Below are 20396 nucleotides of genomic sequence, written 5' to 3' on the forward strand. Positions count from 1 at the left end.
TTACTGTCTCCCCAGCAGCACCAACCTCTCCTGCTCTCTCCCTGGTCTACTCTGCCGCCTCCAAGTTCTGATCTGTGCTAGTAAGGTGACATCTGGGCAGCTCAACAACTAACTAAACAAAAAGCCCCCCAGCAGTTTGTGTAGGCACAGAAGCTCAGTGGTGAGGGCATACCCAACGTGTAATTCATCTCAGGACGGTTTCTTACCTCGGCAGGGGTCATTTTTCACTAGAAATTCATCCAGGGCCATCCATCCTCCACCAACGCGAACCATCACTGTGCTGCGCAGGATGCGGACCAGCCGCAGCTGCTGGGAGTCCCCGAACTGCAGGACCAAGGGGAAGTCAATGAGTGCGCGTGCCTCGGCGCAGGCCAGGAGGCCTTTGCAAAGCAGACTGTATTCAGACGCAATGACAATCTGACAGTTTGGGGAGAATTTGACCTCTCATTATTTTGCATTTTTCAAAAAAGAATTTAAAATATGGAAAAACAAATATAAAGCTAATGACCAGTATACTGGAATAAAATTAACTTATGATGGCCATACCCCTGACCAAAGGGGGAGGGAGAAGGATATACAAAACATTAGCTCACTTGGATTCTTTTAAACATTCTGCCCAAATTAAAGCCCAACAAGGAAATTCTTTATTATGCTAGTTTGTTTTCAGAAAAGGATAGGTGGCTGGAAGGTGGACGCCAACTTCTGAATACAGTGTGCTCAAGTTAAATGGAGAATGGCAAGTATTTCAAGCCTCCGGGAAACCCTTGCGAAGCATCATCATTACAAGCTTAGACGGAAATTTGATTTTCCATATCAGATTTTCAGAAATAAACCCAAAGTACTCTCTAATTGTGATGTTACCAGCAGAAAAGTTTCTTCAGCTGAACAAATGATTAAACAGTATTTATACTAAAATTTAGTTGAAGAAATCGAATTTTTAATTTACCGTGTTATATAATTTACCATGTGGATTATATATTCAACTGTATTCAACAATCATTTTGGGATGTTAAGACAAGCAGGACTTTTTGATATATTTTTTCTTGCCTAACATTCCTGCTTCTCAGAGGGGGTTAACATTTTGAAGTTTCCCATTGCATAAATTATCCTCTTCCCAAAATAAACTAAGAGTCAACAAAAGAGAATCATGCTGAGATCCCAAAACAAAAATCAAATGGTTGGAGAAATAGCATTCCTAAAATTATTTAATTCAAGGAAAATGGGGGTGGGGGGAGGGGAAGAGAAGGGAATATTTAATCACTTAATTAGGATTTTCAAAGTTATAAGGGAGAACTATAACTTTGAAATCAGGCACAAAAACCAAAAATGCCCAAAAGAATGTTTGCGAAGGAAGGACACATGACCAGCCTCCCTCAAAATTAGTACTTGTGACAATTCTCTGCATTATATTGCATTGACGCAAGATCAGTTTATATAGGCAAGGTGACTAAAAAATGTATTATTCCACTCCCCAGCCCCTTACTTTGAAAACAAAATTGTTCTACATCATTCCATACAGCTGTGAAGTTTTTATGCAGAGTGACCCAGCGACAGCATGGTGGAGGGTGAAGAGCCGTGAAGTGGGACCCAGAGGCGTGAGGGAGGGAATAAACGTCCTGTCCCGGGAAGGAAGCTGCCCCTTTGGCCTCTGCAGGAGCCTCCCTCAGACACTGGAAGACTCTAACTTGCTTCTGCTAAGCTGTGGGGAAAAGGAGGCTGGACCCAAGCCAGTAGCCAAAGTCTCTGGGGAAGTTGAAGGCTGGGTAACAAGTGGTGGAAGGGGTTATGGCAGCTCTAAAAATGAGGACGCGTGCAAACCTGGCAGAGCTGGGTGTCGGTGAGGCAAAGGCCTCAGAACAGCCGTAGGGGCAACAGTAACTTCTGTTTCCTTCTCTTAAATGGAAAATCCCTTACAGTGACACGGGCTCTTGCAGTGGCTATGACGTGACTGTTGGCATGTAACTCCTCAGGCCTTGGGTTTAAAATCAGCTTCAGAATCCTGTTCCCAACACTGGAACGAACGCATCTGACCCCATGTGGTCAGTGGAGCAGTAGAGGAGGACCTCAGTCTTCAGGGGCCCCTGGCACCTCCATGCGGCCATCAGCTAACAGCATATCCTTTAGGTATGACTTGGCACCCTTATGGAATGATTCATTCAGAGCAAGTTTCGCTGTTCTTGTCTTTATTTGTTCCCTGTTCTCACTGGCCCAAAAGGTTACTGTAGTTAGTAATTACTGCAGTGCCTGGGATTTAACACTGATTGAGGGCTTCAAATGAACTCTTAGTGTTTTCTGATTTCATATCATAAGACAGATTTTACCCATGCAACTTCCTTCCATTTGAAGATACAGGACCCCAGAGCCCTCAAAAAGATCTAAAAGGTTAGAGTTACCAAGTGGAGTAAGAAAGTATTCAATCGTTTATGCAGGTCTAATTTGATTCCATTAGATTTTGGCTGGCTGGCCATATTGACAAACTTTAGGTATGGCCAATTATGATGTCCACACTACACTTGTCAGGTACCTTATACTGATAAAATACAACATAAATGCAAGTAACTATAATTACTCATAAGGTATTTAAAGACACATTATTTAAATACCCCAAGACTTTTTGACTTAGTGTGCATTACAAAAGTTGTGTTTACTGTCAGAAGACTTTGGTATAAGTCAGAATTGTGTTGTCTGGTATTCTGACTTCCAACATACAAGACCAGGATTTTAGAAAAACTTACTGATGATACCACAGCTTCAATTTCCCTGAACTATACTACTTTTAACTCAGCCCAGGATAATATCATCATCCTCAGCCAATCCAATTTTAAATGGAAAATTTCATCTCCTTTTTTAAAAATATAGACTTATCACCTTTTGCTAAGACAGCTCTACAACTAGCCCTGTAGCAGTGTCTCCACTTGGTAAGACAACCAGTCGTGACCCCAGCATGCTTCAGATTACGTCCTCTCCCCACAGCAAAGAACAGGCAGCATTAGCTACACAGACCATTTCCACCAAGGAGAACGTCGCAAGGCAAACTGTACCTGGTTGCCGAGGAAGAACTACAGACAGTAAAAGTAAAGGACGAAGGAAATGGAAGAAAAAAAAGAGAACATTTTATCAAATTAACACTAAGGAATAAAAATCATAATCATGTTACCAGTCTTCAAGCACAGTGACATATACTAACCATTCTTACAGACCTATGTTGCTCTTATTAATTCATTTCTCTCATAGGTAACTGAAAAACCCAAGAAACAAAACCCAACAAGCAAGCATAAGATTGCTTGGAGTTTTAGTAACTAAATGCCCTGGGTTGGTCCAAGGCAGAGTCACCCAACAATCCCTGGCTACGAGCAGCACAGTGCGCTGTAGGTGTACTTTGAAGACATTTTTAATGTATTAATGGAACCTAGATTTTTTCCTATTTTTTCCTCACTGTAATTTGACATAGCCATCTTAAATTATCTTTGCCAATCACAGATTTTCTTTAGGACTTTAGAGAATTCCTGACAAGCTGCTGAATATATTTTAGGAGCCCTGTTTCAGACCCTGGCCCTAAAAGAAGCTAAAACACAGCACAGACCACTGTCAGTTGTGGCCGCACTCAGCATGGCTTTTTAGCGAAGACTATTGAGCCTGGCACCACCCAGGGCATCCAGACCGTTTGTAGCCCAGCCCAGAGCGGCCAGAGTGTCCCTTAGGGCCTTGACACATTCCCTCCAGCTCTCTCTGAGCCCAGGAACCACTTTGGCTCACAAAGACCAGCTCTTGGTGAATGTCAGTCATTAGATAATTGTTTCCTAAGACTTTGGTCAGTAGTAAAGAGAGGGCTCTGAAATGTCTCCTACACTGAACTCAAGGAAAGCTATTATTAGCTAGATAGAGCACTGTTTTTCAGATGGAACTAGAAAGGGCATTACGCTTAGCCCACCAGGACACCTGACATCTGGAATCTATAGACACATCTCAGGTCCCACTGGCTCTCATCCTCCAGGCACTGGCAATGGGAAGGTGGGATCGTTGAGTCCGCCATGTGTCAGGTTGCTTTTGTCTGTAAGGGCCAAGTAGGAGAAACCAACACCACAAAGAACTGCTTTGCTCTTCCTTACCCGGTATTTATTCTCTCCAATCTGCTCCACCTGAAACCTTTTTGCACATTTGCACTGAGCCACTTGTCTTGTGACCTATTGGTTTTGAACAACAAAAAAAGAAAAATGTGAAGGGTAAAGTAAGACTCCCTCTTAAAAAAAACCAGAAAGATTTTTTACATGTAAACAGAGAAGCTATTCAATATGTATTTTTAAGGCATTTCAGGGTTTTGACACAAACATTTATCTTCCATTCCAAATTGAAACACATTGTTCTTAGTACTTGGGATACTAAAGACACCAAGAAAGAAATGTGCTAATATGCTATCATCAAAATCAACTAATAAAGCAAATTATGAAGTGATCTGAGTTTCAACCTAGCAGCTCAGCAGTCAGGCCTGGGGAGTTCCAGGCCACTCCTACGACCTGCCCTGCTGCCTCCCTTCCCAGGACCAACATATCCCAGGATGTCTATGTACTACTGATTAATTTGCTCTTGAATTTTCAATGTGACACAGTCCTTAACTAGGCAGAAAGCTTAGTGTCCATGCCATTTTAAACATTTGCATGTCACCCCTTCAATGCTGCGTTTGAAGATCACTCCCCTGGATGCTGAGGTTGGATGCTTAGAACTAAGAGTCTAGGACCAACCAACACAGGATCTGTGAACCAGGTAAGGTTTTCTGTAACTTTAGAGCACGACACCAATGTGACCACTTGAGTGAGAAGCCCTCTGGTCTAAGCTAGAGTTCAGCGTCACCCACAAGCGGATCCCTAAACAACTCCAAACAATCACCTCCCAACAGACGAGCCCCAGGGCTGATGTGGCACCCATACCCAACCCACCTTGGGACAGCAGAAAGCTATGGCCAAAAATGTACTCAAGATACAGTTATGTCCCATACCTCGTCTTCAATTTTATCTGCATCGGTTGTTGGTCGGTAGGCATCCTTATTGGGATGGAGAGCAGCTACGAATTCATAGTAATCAATGTAGCCATCCCCATCTCGGTCAAAAATGTCAGCGACAGCTGTCATCTCCAACTTGGTAGTGGGGAACTCTGGAGAAAATTAATCACATTTGGAACAGTAAGAGGCTTACATGATTGGCTAGAAGGTATATAACTACTATTTGAAAGAAAAAACATTTATGTCTTGATTTTTTTTCTGAAAAGCAATACACGCTCAACTTTAGAAACCTAGAAGATAGACTATTAAGTTTTTGCTTATAGACTACCCTGCCCCCTCCCCCCCTCAAGCATTAAAGCGCTATTTCAGATATACTGAAGGGTATAAACAGAATATTATAACCACCATGGACCTACCACCCAACTTAAGAATTTATTTGTCCACTCCACTATTATTATTTAAATTATTTCAGAATAGTGACAACTTGGAATTAGTAGGATGAAGTTTCTTCTGTTTAGATCAGGGGTCCTCAAACTACGGCCTGCGGGCCACATGCAAATACAAATATTGTATTTGTTCCCGTTTTGTTTTTTTTACTTCAAAATAAGATATGTGCAGTGTGCATAGGAATTTGTTCATAGTTTTTTTTTAAACTATAGTCTGGCCCTCCAACTGTCTGAGGGACAGTGAACTGGCCCCGTTTAAAAAGTTTGAGGACCTCTGGTTTAGATAATTGCCTTAGACTACTGACAAATTGCTTTCCAAAGGAGGTGAATGCTTTCAGTAGCAGAGTAATCTATTAAAAAGTAAATCAGACTATATTGTCACTCAGCAGAAAACCTCTGGTGGCTGACCACTGTCCCACTGTTTCTAGAATGAAGTCTGACCACTTCGCCAGGACCTGGAAGGGCCCGCATTAACTAGCTGTTGCCTACCTTCCAGCTTTAACTCCTACACTCCAGCCATGCTAACCTTTTCACGCCTAGAACGTGCCAAGTTCATTTCCACCTCCCCACTTTGTACCTGCTGCTTCCTCTGCCTCGCTCTCTTCCCGCAAACCTTGAGTTGGCTGGAGACTTCTCATCATCTAGGTCTCAGCTCAAATATTACCCCCAGACAGGCCCTCCCTGGCTACCCATGTAAAGTAGCACAGCTGTGGGATGTGCTTTGTGACCCTGGAAAATCACTTATCTACTTATGCCTCAATTACTTATTTTGCTAAAATAAAGGAGACCACACACTTTGTAAGCTGTTATGTATGTGTCAGAAACTAATGTAATGAAAAATGTATTTTTTCAAACATTTTGCTTAGAACTACATTACTCACAAAACTCAGCTCCTTATCTATAACTCAAACCAGACCTGCTATTTTTTATTCCCAGCAAAATGAGGCTCTTCTTGCCATGAAAACGACAGACCAATCTTAGTAAGCAATTATAGTTCTTCCTTAATTTCAGAAGGACAGTTCAGCCCGATTGTCTCCTTCACAAACTAGGGAATCCAGGTGTGACCATGCTTGGAATTATGATTGGACTCACTGGATGCTAGAATGCCATCGATAAACTCCTGACGGGTTATCTTCCCATCCTGGTCCTTGTCAATTCGCCGGAAGAAATCCATCACTCGTGACTTTTTGTGATTCATCCAACGCATATACTTTTTCCTCCAGACGTCAAAGTCAAAATTGGCAAATTCCTTCAACTAGACAGAAGTCAGGAGTGTTAACAAAACCTGTATTTTGGCATTCACACCTGCCCAGAGCACACCAAAACTTTCAGACACACAGTAAAGCCGTGCAGGCCTCCTGGAGGGCACCAACAATGGTACCTGTGTTGCCTCTTCTGTGGAGGCACCATCTGGCTCCTTCAGGGAGAACCACGATTGTTACACGGGCTGTGGTGTAACGGAGCAGCAGGAGAAAGTGCCTGAACACCACCGTGAGAAACAGGGCAAGGAGCATGCGAAAGGGTGGAGCCAGCCTTGCTTTCCCTTTGCCCCCTTCCGAAGGATCACCTTAGAGGTCAGGGAATGAACTCTATCCCAGAGGAGAAGTGCTTATTAGACTCTGAAGAAACTATGACCGAGAGGCCCACCTCAGCAGGCTCACATTTCCCACCATTTTATGAGATGAGATCATCTGATTCTGGCTGGAAGCATTAAGAATCCAACCCTGAATGTAAGCATATTTCTTGAATGGCACCAGAGGGGGCAAACTGCCCACCCGACTTCCATGCTAAACTTGCTCTGACAGACAGCAGCAGGCCCGTGAGGTAGGCAAGGCAATGTTTAGCTACTTGGACGTTAGTGATACTGACGTAGAATGACTTTAAACAGTACAGCCGTTTTCCAAACCCTAGTCTTTCAAACTCCAAAGTTGGGAGGAATTAGGGGAAAAAGAAAAAGCCAAAAACCAAATATGCTTAAAGCTCAACTGACCTACTACAAAAACAACAAAAAGCACAGAATACTCGCTTCCAGGCATAGCTGCTTTGATGTGCACAAATAAAAAAATGTAGACGATACCAGAGGTTTGTTTTAGGAACTAGACAGTGTGGCATTATATTTTTTAGACTGGTGTTGTTGGTACTTTAAAATTTGCTTTTCATAATCTAGTGAAGACTAATAGAATAGCAAGATCATAAAAATACTCTTATTTCATAATTGTGTAGCTTTTCTCAATAATTATTTTCGTGGTAAGCTACACACCTGGAGGTAATTTTGCACAGCCAGGTGCTGAGGGTCAGGTCATAGGCCCTCACGACTGGCCGGTTGCTTGCTTTCTGGCCTACTCTGTTGTGAGTGGCTGACTCACACGTGTGTCTTTTCCCCTAGGAGGCCTGAAGACTCACAGAGGTCTGTTTCTACTGCTGGGAAGTTGGGAGGCCTTGGAAGGACTATGACTGTCCTCCAGAGGTCTGCCTGGCAGGGCTTACCTCCTCCAGTCTGTCCAACGCATCATTCAGCTTCCGCTGACGCTCCAGCGCCAACAGCCACACCTGCTGCCAGCGGGCAGAGAGCTGGTTGATCCGTGGGTTTTTTGCTTCCGACTGTGAAAAGATCAGCAGGGGAGGAGGTGCTGGCTGACTCAAGGACTTCCCTAGAAGGAAAAATAGCCACAAAGTTAGAAAAGCTGGATTTGTCAGTTCAGAAAGAGACACACTGTCACATGTATGGACTTAGGAGACCTTCATAATGACATCCAATCACTAACAGAAAAGAAACATGGCACCTGGCCATATTCAGATACAGAAACACATTAATTTCAAAACTACTGATTCTCCTCCAAGCCAATAGGTCTTGTCTCATATTTTCAATCAATTCTGTCCTCCCTTAGTGAACTGAAGAAATGTCAAATCAACTAAAGCTGCAATGGTGCCAGTGAAGCTCATTTAGTTTACGACTAAGTCAATGTGAACCAAATATAAACAGCTAGCACTGATAACCAAAACAATGGAGAATCACTGCAAATTAATTTGTTTGACTTATTTAGAAATTTCATAACAATCCAAGAAAATGTTGTAGAGTTACTGTATGTCAGTGTTAAGAAATGTGACTTTCAAAAAAAAATTTTGGTTCAAATCCAATGGTTTTTGAAAATAAAAAGGACACTTTTTTGACAGTTATTTGGAGTGCTCATTGTCCACAGCAGGGGTGATGCCTCCTAACAGAGGTGGGGACATACTGCTGCCGCTGCGGGCTTTCTCCATGAAAGGCCCGTGCGCAGGCTCTACGTTCTTCCTTTTGTATGTCTTGGTGACCCGGTCCATGTCAGGCTGTTTCCGAGTCATCTCTTCCATAAATGTCTGTTAAATACAAACAACAGAAAAAAAGAGTTGAGAGTTTTCTTGGACTAAGATGGCATGAGACAACTTTTTTTTTTTTAAATATATTTTATTAATTTTTTACAGAGAGGAAGGGAGAGGGATAGAGAGTTAGAAACATCGATGAGAGAGAAACATCAATGAGAGAGAAACATCAATCAGCTGCCTCCTGCACACTCCCTACTGGGGATGTGCCCGCAACCAAGGTACATGCCCTTGACCGGAATCGAACCTGGGACCCTTCAGTCCGCAGGCGGACGCTCTATCCACTAAGCTAAACCAGTTAGGGTGAGACAACTTCTTACTAACAAAGGCCAAGCCCATGACAGACGTATTGATAGATGCCTTGTACACTGACTCACTCATTCCAAGAAACACAATTGAGCAGGCACTTCAGGTGCTGAAGGCCTGAAAAAATGAAACACAGCTTCTTACTTCAAGGAGCTCACAGGTGAGTGAGGAAAACCAGGAAGTCAGAGCAATGAGTGCCACTCAGGGTGCCGAAGAAGACTAGGATGGGTACCTGGCAGCGGATGGATGAACTCTTTCTGCTTTGTAACACGTATATCTAAGACCCGAGGACAGCCTCTAGGAGCTGACAGCAATTCCTGGCTGACAGTCAGCAAGAAATGGAAAGGGGTGAAATAGGGGAAGGGATTAAGCAACAGCAGCAAAAACAACAACAAAACTTATAGACATAGACAACAGTATGATGATTACCAGAGGGAAAGGGAAGAGGGTGGAGGTAGAAGAGGGTATAGGGGGTATAAATGGTGATGGAAAACTTGACTTTGGGTAGTGAACACATAATACAATATCCAGATGATGTATTATAGAATTGTATACTTGAAATCTATATAATTTTATTAACCAATGTCACCCAAATCCTATATAATAAAAGCATAGTATGCAAATTATCCCCTAAACTGGGAATTCTTCTGGGAGTTCAACCAGGGGGTGGGGCTAGCTGGGAGAAGGGAGGGAGGCCCCGGCCAGCAGCTGCTAGGGACCCTGCCAGTGCACGAATTTCATGTACTGGGCCTCTAGTAAATTCAATAAAAATTTAAAAAAAGAAAATGGAGACCTCAGTCCTACAACCATAGGAAATTAATTCTACCAACAACTTGAATGAGCCTGAATGAGAACTGCTGCACTGGCTGACACTTTAATTTCAGCCCAATAAGACCCTAAGAAGAGGACCCAGCAAATTCATGCCAACTTCTGTTCCACAGAAACTGTGAGATAAGTGTGTGCTGCTTTAAGCTAAGTCTCTAGGAATACGTTAAATAGGATACACATAGGGCAAAGGAAATACCAGTGACCCCAGGATGCGGTTAAGATACCTGATGCTCAGCGATAAGGGCTTTAACTCGGTCAATGTTCTGAGGGATTGGCTCCTGATCCCGCTGAATGAGGGTGGTCTCAGCCCACTGGATCCACACCAGAAGTTCTTCCAAGAGCTCAGCATTAGCCACCAGTTCTGACAGGGCCGTTTCAAGACGCTGCTGGTGCTGCTTAGCCCACGTCAGGACCTGGGGGAGAGAAATCATTGCCTCCTTTAGTCAAGCAAATCCCTTTGTTTTTAAAGTCCTTTTTCATCTGATCCTAACAATGACTATCTAGGGCAAAGACCACCCAAGCAGTTAAGAGACTTAGCTCTTACTCTGGTAATAGAGCTGGGTTAACTAGAATGAGAAATCAGCTCTTCTAAAAGCAAACCTAGTACATCTGATTAAACACAGGACTTCTGAGGACGGAGGAGGAATACACACCTGTCTTTAGGAAGCCACCAGCTAACAAATCACTGCATCAACACTAGTCTTCCAGATTTCAGCACAGTACCAAGAAAGCATTCATTACTAAAACACTACCTTAATCTTATTGAGATTTTCCCAGTGAGTAAAAAATTTCTTATGGGGGAGCTCTGTTGTATGTTGTTGCTGTAAACCCATTTTATCAGGCGTAGTCTTCCTCTAAAGCCAGGGACCCACCTCCTCAAAGCGAGCCCGGATGATGGTGATCCAGTGTTTGATGGTAGTGATGCAATCAGGATGGCAGACAGCCAGAATGACTTCTCCCATCGCCACCGCTGTGTTCACATCCACTCGCTTTTCTTCCACTTTCTTCATGAATTCCTAAACAAAAAAGATTAGAAAATAAAAATGAACTAACTAACTAATCTACTCTAGCCCTGCCCGGGTAGCTCAGTTGATTAGAGCATCATCCCAATACACCAAGGTTGTGGGTTCGATCCTCGGTCAGGGCACATACAAGAATCAACCAATGAATGCATAAATAAGTGGAACAACAAATTGATGTTTCTCTCCCTTCTCTCCCCCTTCCTGTCTCTCTCTAAAAAAAAAAAAAAAAAAATCAACAAATCAATAAATAAGACACCATCATTTTAAAAAAAACAACACAAAACCTACTCTGATAGCAGTGTTTACAACAGAAGGGGGAAAAAATAAAAAAATTCAGTGTATTTTCCCCTCCATGTGTTCACGGACACAGACCTCGAAACGCCTCTATTGGGTATCTTTGGCATTTTCTTCCCAGCACTGAGGGATGCTGCAGATGACAAGGACTAGGGATACAGAGGCATGTCCCTTTCCCAAACTGGGCATGCCTACTTTCCTATTCTGAATGATCTCATCTGAAAAAACCCTGTTTTTATTCATTTCAATGTGTGTAACCAGTATTGTTTTGGACAAATAACAGCAATAAAACACTACTTAAAAAAAATAACTAAAACAGAATATAATGACAAAAGCAAGATTAAAATCTCCCGGTCAGTGGGTAACTCAAAAATTAAAATAGCAAACATTTCCCACCTCATTAGGACAGTCACACTGAGGGCCCAGATACTGCATTTCCTGCAGCTCAGTTAGGAGGCTCTGTGGGAGCTGGTCAGGGCCTGAAGCTAGTAACAACGAGGAAGTGAAACAAAACTGTGTGCAGGTGAGGAATACAGAGGTGGAACAGCCCACGTTTTTCTTTATATAATGCCATGTTGTCTGACTTGTTTACAACATACATGTATTATGTTTGTAAAAACAAATGGATGAACAATCTTTAAGGTGTCACAAAAACTGCCAGTCATTTCCGTCATTCCTGCTAAACAGCAAGCTGGCCTCACTCTGGCTCTGCTCCTTTGCACAAGAGGTCTGCAGTTTACAACAAAAGCTCCTCCCTTTGGTGGGGTGGGGGCAGTCCTCACGTGGTGGGTGGCAGGGTCACTGTGCCTGTGGCTGGATTACCTTATGGGTGTCAATGAGAGACTGCAGGGCCTCCGTGTCATCGGGAAGTGCGCCCCGAAAGCGAAGTGTTTGCTCTGCTTCAGAAAGCCACTCCAAGAGCATGTGGACTGTGTCCCGAAACTCTTCCGCCTGAAATAAGCAAGCACAAGAGATGGAACCTCTCTGCAGCCAAGGTCCTGGCCATTGGGGTATGCCAAGGAAAGGGTCTAGGACTAAACTCCTCAGGGCATCACAAGAATTTGATGGTCCTATCAAAGTCCCACAAAGGTTATCTTTCATTCGTAGATCTTTGACAGCAAACTGAATTCATTATTTCTCTAATACAAATCAATACTAAAATCTTGTAGAACATTCCAAATACTAATGTTTGACGTTGTGTTCATTCTGAGATGGGCTGGAACTGATCCTGATAAAGAAACTAGAATAAATCTGTTCAAACCGAAATCCCTGGGGTTTTCCCAACGAACGTGTCTGACCTGTTTCAAGGCCTGCTCCAGTCGGCTTTGTTTGGAGACGGAGAGTTTACACACAGTGTCCCAGCGAGTGCTCAGTTCCTGCAGCTGCCCTTTGACCCACGTGGTGTCATCGCGGCTATTTTCAATCAGCTCTCGGCCGGACCGCTTCAGTACCTGAACGGTTCCTGTTCGCTTTCCCAGTTCCTTCTGGAAAACCTTCAGGAGAATTCGTATGAGAAATGTTTTAAATCCAAGAAGCAAAACCACACAGGAAGTTATCATTTAGTTCAATTTCCTTGGTAAGTTGCAGTCATGTGTCTTTTATGCACAGAGGCAGGATAAGGCATAAGAAAAATTAATCAGAAAAGGTGGCTCTAAAATATGAGCAGTGTGACTTGGGGTAGGTTGCTTAGCTGGAGTCTCAGTTTCTTAATCCATAAAATGGGAATAATGGTAAAACATTTCCAGAATTGTAGGAGTCAAATAAGGACACATATGTCATGAGTATGACATATTCAGGGTAAATGAAATGCTCAACATGACAAGTGTAGGTTATACTAAATATTGCTGCCCATGGTGCTGGGCTTGTAAGGTTCAGAAGTAGTAAAAAAGCAGTCAGTTTCATTTTACCTTTCAGTGTAATATTCGTCTTGAGGGGCTCCTGACTTTAAATTTATTTTGTGAGTCATCTGAGAGATTCAAATAGGAAGGGGGCGGGGAAATCTCAAAGTGAAGTTTACACATTGCCAGATCTAAATCTAACCAATTTTGGTAAATTCTTTGTGACTGATGTAGAATCCCAGCAGCAGTTTGTTTAAACTTGCAGAGCAAGGAGCTGCCTCCCTCACAAGCAGAGATCCAGCTCTTTCAGACTTCCTTTCTCCCTTAGGGTGAGCAGAAGGCACAGATCTTACCCCTCACCTTATGGGCATCCATGAGGTTCATGACGAGGTCGAGGTCCCCGTGCACGGGCTGGTCCTCGGCCAGCTGTGGCTCCACCTTGTACAACCAGTCGACCAAGGCCTGCAAAGCATCCATGAACTGGCCCGAAAACAGCAGGGCCTCTTCCAACTTGTGCTGCCTGAGAAAAGCACATAAACCTTGCTGTTTTTAGGCATTATTTATGAATGGCCCACAATTCTGACTGCTGAAAGGAAATACTGCTTGAACTCTACATAGAGAGGGACCTCCAAGTTGAAATGGTTAGAAACACAGTAAAAAGTGACTGAGAGAGATGCCTAGACATTTTAAATCAAACCACTCTCTAGAACAGTGATGGCGAACCTTTTGAGCTCGGCGTGTCAGCATTTTGAAAAACCCTAACTTAACTCTGGTGCCATGTCACATATAGAAATTTTTTGATATTTGCAACCATAGTAAAACAAAGATTTATATTTTTGATATTTATTTTATATATTTACATGCCATTTAACAAAGAAAAATCAACCAAAAAAATGAGTTTGCGTGTCACCTCTGCCACGTGTGTCATAGGATCGCCATCACTGCTCTAGGATGAATTAATCATAGTGTAGGTAGGAGACAGGCACAGATGCCCTTCGGCATCTTAGAGTCCAGCAGTTATACACATGGACACACCCTAATGACCAAGGTCTGCCTGTGTTCACTACTTTACACCCCTTCAGTACAGGATGATGGTTTTGGTAATGGCCTGGAGTCAGAGTTCAACTCCTACCTCTTTACCAGTTGTGAGTCCCTGGGCTGTCTCTTCACCTCTCTGTACCTCAGTCGCCTCACCAAAAATTTGTGAGTATAAATCAGATATATTGTAATACTGAATATGGCATAGTGGGTACAAATGGATAAAGTACGACTTTTAGAACCAAACCAAATAATTTCAATCCCAGCTCTGCCGCTTAGTAGCTGAGTGACGTTGGGGGAGTTAAGAAACCCCTTAACCATAGTTTCCTCATCTGTAACCCGGGAATAACGGTACCCACACCTCAGTGGTTGTTGAGGATTACATGACTAGCAGCAACTGTTATGCACATACTCAGTAGAAGTTGCTCAGTACAGATCAGGTATCATGCTGGTTAAGTGAGGTAACACACGCAGAGGTTTTGCATAGTGTCCAGCACATGAGAGCCCTCAGCGAGTCAGCTAGTGGTATTACAAGTTGGTGATTTACAAATACTGAGTTACTGGCCTATTACTGTGGGCTTCTCTCTTTCTAATACAATAATGTTCAAGTGTAAAATGAATTTCAATACATTTTATTCAAATTTTTCATACCTCACTGAACTAACGAGACACTGAGATGCTATAAAACCTGCTACTGAAGCATATGCTTTATTACCACTTTATGGAGTCCAGTAACAGTCTCTCCGGGAGCTGTGGGATAACATACAAACCAGGGAGGGGACACTCATGCTCACCTCTCCACAGACTTGCCACACACAGTATCCCATTTGTCTCTGACTTCTCCCAGTAAGTTGTCAAGTGTCTGAGTATCATCAGAAAGCAAAGTCTTTTCTTTCAGGGCTCTGCCAGTTCTGATTGTGGTGTCATACACAGGCTGCTTGCCACCAAGAGTTTTCTGAAACTCCTGTTTTCAAAATGAAAAAGAAAAAAAACATGTGTGAGATGACATCTTGATTTGGAACAAGGAAAAATTTTTGTGTGTTTCCAGGTTAGTAATTAGATACAATTTGACTGTGACTACTTCTTGAACTAATAAGAGCTTACCCTTAAGAATTTATAAGTCTTTGCTTATGTTACAGTAGTGCATATTTCTAAAAGCCTAGAATTCCTATAAGCCTACAGTTTTAACTTTAAGGTTTACTCCCACAATCACTTTGTTTGAACTGTTATTTAAATGAGCAATTGTCGCAGTTAGACACTGTCTAGACATGAAATGGAATGCAGGCTTCATCATCTTGACTTTTTACCCAGATAAAATTTCCAGTGAATACAGAGCTCAGGCCCTAAGAACCACCGACTGCTTTACCTTATGCTTAGAGAGCTGCAGTTTAATTTTGTCTGGGTCATTGGATATCTCCAGCTCCGAGTCCAGGTGACTCTCTGCATCTTCCAGCCAGTCGACCAGTTTTTTCCAAGCTTCGTGGAACTATAATTTTATAAGAAGTAAGTTATAACAGTAAAGACCTATACAACACTTTCATGGGAATTAATCCAGGGACTCAAAACTTGCAGCCAGAGGTTATTCAGTACTTAGAACTTTCTTTTGTAACTTACTTGTTTTGCCCGCTTCCTGGCATCATCGAGTGATCGCCCTCTCTCAATAGATCGCTGGACAATCTTCTCCCATCGAGACTGGACGCTCACCAACAAATTCCTGATCAGAACAACGTCCTGCTTCTGGCTAAGGAACTTCAACTGGTTCCCGGTTTGATCTAGTTCTATGATCTGGTCTCGATGAGCATTTACTTCATTAGCAAAAACCTGGTGGGAAAAATACTGTGTGTTTAAACCAGCCGTGGGCAAACTACGGCCCGCGGGCCGGATCCGGCCCGTTTGAAATGAATAAAACTAAAAAAAAAAAGACCATACCCTTTTATGTAATGATGTTTACTTTGAATTTATATTCGTTCACACAAACACTCCATCCATGCTTTTGTTCCGGCCCTCCGGTCCAGTTTAAGAACCCATTGTGGCCCTCGAGTCAAAAAGTTTGCCCACCCCTGGTTTAAACGGAAGACAAGACAACCAGTCCTTTCAAAGGAAGGCAGCATCCTGGTGTCAGTTACCTTATGCTCCTCTATCTGCGACAGGACAGTGTTCAGAATCAGGCTGGGAGGAGAAGCGATGTTTAAATTCTGCTCTGCTAGCGTGAGCCAGTTGATAAATTCCTGCAGGGAATTCTGGAATTCTGTTGCTAGGTTGAGGGCCTCTTCCAGCTTTGACTGAGTTTCAATTAAAACACACACAAAAAGTGCCAAATTCAGGAATTATAGCTTCAAGGACAAAGGCGTGAACTGTACACCAAATGAAATGACCTCTAAAGAGGAAGCCTCACTTAACCAACTTCCAAACATGCCTTGTTTGCAAAGAAGGGGACATTTTAATGTTAGTGTCTGAAACAAGTACTTATGAAAAAGGACACAATTTGCAGCGGAGCTCTCCTCTGCCATCCCCCACTTCCAGGGACATTAAGAACAGGAGTAAAACTAGTCACAATGCAAGCGAACAGCTCCATGGTGACAGCTGCAGGTCTGCAACCCGCTTTGACCAGAGTCTCATTTTCCTTTCATGTACTTTCTGTGGCATGAAAACCACCAATGAAAAGCACTTTACTGTAGTAAATACTCACCGCCGTGCCTGCTTAAATGTTTTCAGAAAATACGGCACCTAAAAATGTCTGAGTCTGAAACTTATTCTTATGCTATAAGCAGAAAAGATAATAAAAGCCCTAATATTCTAAGCAAAAACCTGACAACCCTAGACGTAAATTTTTAGATACTTTTATCTAAATCAGGTGACAAAAACAATGGTTAGGTCAAGACACCTGCAACTGTCCATGAGCACATCCCAATTGCACGGCGTCTCCAAGTCCATCCACAGAGACCTCTAGCCCCAATACCAGGGGGGTGGGCCTCTGCCCCTGGCCCACACCAGGCAGGCAAAACAGACTAATGACAGGTTGTTAAAAATGAAGATATCCAAAATATTCACAGAAGAAAAGCCCAAGATGTACATTACAAATGTTAATTCCTGTAAATTGGGTTATATGTAACTTTTATTTTCTTCTTTGTGTTTTCAGGTTACTTTTGTAACCTAAAAAACCACTATAGCCCTAGCTGGTTTGGCTCAGTGGATAGAGCGTCGGCCTGTGAACTGAAGGGTCCCAGGTTTGATTCTGGTCAAGGGCACATGCCTGGGTTGTGGGCTCGATCCCCAGTAGGGGGCGTGCAGGAGGCAGCCAATCAATGATCCTCTCTCATCATTGATGTTTCTATCTCTCTTTCCCTCTCTCTTCTCTGAAATCAATAAAAATATGTTAAAAAAAAGAAACACCCCAAAAAACACTATAATGAATGCTACAAAAACGGATAGGCCTAATCCAGTGGTCGGCAAACTGCGGCTTGCGAGCCACATGTAGCTCTTTGGCCCCTTGAGTGTGGCTCTTCCACAAAATACCACGTGCGGGCCCGCACGTACAGTGCGACTGAAACTTCGTGGCCCATGCGCAGAAGTCGGTATTTTGTGGAAGAGCCACACTCAAGGGGCCAAAGAGCAGCATGTGGCTCGCAAGCCGCAGTTTGCCGATCACTGGAGAAAAATAAAACCTACATCATATCTATCACAGAAATGCTTAGAATTTAATATATTACCAAGTTCCTAGATGGCAGGAAATCTTCCACTTGTTTTTTTAAAAATATATTTTATTTATTTCAGAGAGGAATGGAGAGGGATAGAGAGACAGAAACATCAACGATGAAAGAGAATCATTGATCGACTGCCTCCCGCATGGCCCCCACTGGGGATTGAACCCGCAACCCAGGCATGTGCCCTTGACCAGAATCGAACCTGGGACCTTTCAGTCCACAGGCCGATGCTCTATCCACTGAGCCAAACCGGCTAGGGCTCTTCTACTTGTTTTATGCTCTTGCCAAATCAGCAACAACTATCCGTGACACCTAGCCTGTACTTTACCAATTCCACTGATAATGGGTTACGTATTTACTTCTTGAGGCAGCCTGTTTCATTTTGGGAAAACCCTCTAGAAACTTCTTGATTTTGAGCCAGAATCTGCCAGTTACTTTAATTGGTATTAGTTCTGCATTCTGCAGGAATTATAGGCAACAGACTGTCCAAGAATTAGAATGTAGCCATACACGCAGGTCCTTGGGCCACTCTTTATGTAACAAAATTATCAGACCCCACATTAAAAGAATTCTAGAAAAATCAATGCTTTTCAAATGTTCAGTTATGTATAAATATTTGTTTTTCCCATTAAATTGGATAGGATCCATGCCTTTATAGTTTCTACTATATACCTAGCACAGTGCCTGGCACATACATGCTTAATAACTATTTGTTGAATGCATGTGGCCAAGAGATTTGCACACACATTTTATTTGATCTGCCCAGCACAGAAATACTCTGCAGAGATACTCTGAGACTCTGTACTCATAAAAACCAGTGTTTTGGGGCTTTGATCCCTAATCATTTTTCTTTTGAAGAGAATTTTATTTTTGGGGAAGAGTGAGAAGGGGCCATATAATTTACTTCTCTCTTGATTTTTAGTACAATTCTTTGCATGCCGTACTTACACTAGAATCCACATTCCTTGCGTGCCATTATTTGTCATACTCCCTGCATGCTCTGCTCCCACCCTCCCAATCCCAAGTCACCAACTCCAACATAACTTTGTTTTTAAGTAGGAACACAACAAATCTGATTAACAATGGATATAGGGTCCACCATTGAGCAGAAACAGACAGTAATGTCTTAACTGGCAGATGCAGAAAAAGAACGAAGAATAAAATCAAATATTGGCAGAAACTAGTACCATCAATGCAGCTTGACATGGATGGAAAATAGAAATCTAATTACAGAAAAGAGGGATGATTCCCATGAAGGCAATTCTGCGGACATCAGTCCCACAACTTCTGGTTCAATACACTGGTCTTTAAAACATCTTCACAGAAACGAGATGGTAATTACATGCCGTCACCAAGCACCTACTCAAATGCCATAACCACACTGTCTTTTGTGGTGATACCTTTCTTTCTTCCATCTTACTGCTGACCACATGCCACTTCTGCTCCAGGAGAGCTACGCTCTGTTCTGTCTTTGAGCCAGACCCAGAATCATCACGGCTTAGGAGCATGAGCCTGCCCTTGTCAAGTAGCTGATTATAAGTCTCTTCCTTGGCTTTGAGCTGGGAATAGAGTTCCTACAAGAAAGGGCAGGAAAGATATAAATTTCCTGAAAGATACCCAAACACACATTTACAAGCACAGTTTGGAAAGGTCCAGAAAGGTCTCACCTTGATTAAAACCCTTTCTTTTGGATTCAGTTCAACTGCTGAACAACTAGGGAATGAAATCCACCATTCTTGCTTAGTATTAAAATAATTTTGTCACCAAATAACTGGAATTATTTTAAGGACCAGAAATCCTTAAATATAAACCCCAATCATTAACTTCCTTTTCCTGAATAATTTACCTAGACATTATGCCTTTTGTTCTCAGCTACTTTCTTAAAAAACTGTAAGTATCTATTGGGTTTCCCTAAATCCCACTCAAGTAGTCTTTTCCTTAAATAGAACCACATCTGTGCTATGTATCTGTCTTCTTGATGCTCTCCCCTTCAAGTCAATATTCTTGTGCCCACCAAGTTGACCAACTCAGAATTAACCAGTTGACCAATGTATCTCCAGCCAATTTCTCCCATCACCACTGCTGCCTGTGGTAGGGTATTAAAAGCCCATATGTAGGCAGGAGTCCTCAAGGTTGTACTATATTGTCAGTAAAAAGGCATTACTTTGTAGATTCCCAGATACACATCAGGGGCTACTATGGGATGCTTATGCTCAATATTTCAGGAAATCTCTATTACCATGTGTGTATCAAGCTGTTCTCTAGCAGTTTCAGGAAGTCCTCCTGTGGGCTTAGATGCAGAAAGTTGGGTCTCCATTCTAGTCAGTTCCAAGAGGAAATCTTCAATTTCACTGTGGAAACCCTGGGCCTTTTGTGAAAAGACATTAGGAACGTCAGTAGTCAATCCCAGCTTCAAAAGTAAACATTTTAAATCGCAATATGAGGATTTATATCGTTATTTATTGATCTTAGAGAGAGAAAGGAAGATCTACCCATTCATGTATGCATTGGTTGATTTTTGTATGTGCCCCGACTGGGGATTGAACCCGAAACGTTGTGGTATT

General features: G+C 42.6%; 1 protein-coding gene across 2 annotated transcripts in view; it reads right to left on the reverse strand.

Annotated features, from left to right (window-relative positions):
• MACF1 (microtubule actin crosslinking factor 1) overlaps window positions 1–20396 on the reverse strand; it is a 340411-nt gene that overhangs the window by 10604 nt on the left and 309411 nt on the right. The window contains exons 80-97 of one of the 2 annotated variants that reach the window (XM_081085882.1): window positions 20072–20200; window positions 19233–19406; window positions 16255–16410; window positions 15743–15949; window positions 15495–15614; window positions 14923–15092; window positions 13451–13610; window positions 12551–12745; window positions 12075–12203; window positions 10809–10952; window positions 10161–10349; window positions 8679–8799; window positions 7930–8093; window positions 6535–6697; window positions 4994–5148; window positions 4110–4184; window positions 3042–3059; window positions 207–324 (exon numbers count right to left, since the gene is read on the reverse strand). In XM_081085882.1, the coding sequence (XP_080942008.1) occupies window positions 207–324; window positions 3042–3059; window positions 4110–4184; window positions 4994–5148; window positions 6535–6697; window positions 7930–8093; window positions 8679–8799; window positions 10161–10349; window positions 10809–10952; window positions 12075–12203; window positions 12551–12745; window positions 13451–13610; window positions 14923–15092; window positions 15495–15614; window positions 15743–15949; window positions 16255–16410; window positions 19233–19406; window positions 20072–20200 (2587 nt within the window). The remainder of the gene's footprint in view (window positions 1–206; window positions 325–3041; window positions 3060–4109; window positions 4185–4993; window positions 5149–6534; window positions 6698–7929; window positions 8094–8678; window positions 8800–10160; window positions 10350–10808; window positions 10953–12074; window positions 12204–12550; window positions 12746–13450; window positions 13611–14922; window positions 15093–15494; window positions 15615–15742; window positions 15950–16254; window positions 16411–19232; window positions 19407–20071; window positions 20201–20396) is intronic. The other variant, XM_081085881.1, reaches the window with a different exon arrangement.

This window comes from Myotis nattereri (assembly GCF_964212035.1).
Source record: "Myotis nattereri genome assembly, chromosome: 3".
Lineage (NCBI taxonomy): Eukaryota > Metazoa > Chordata > Mammalia > Chiroptera > Vespertilionidae > Myotis > Myotis nattereri.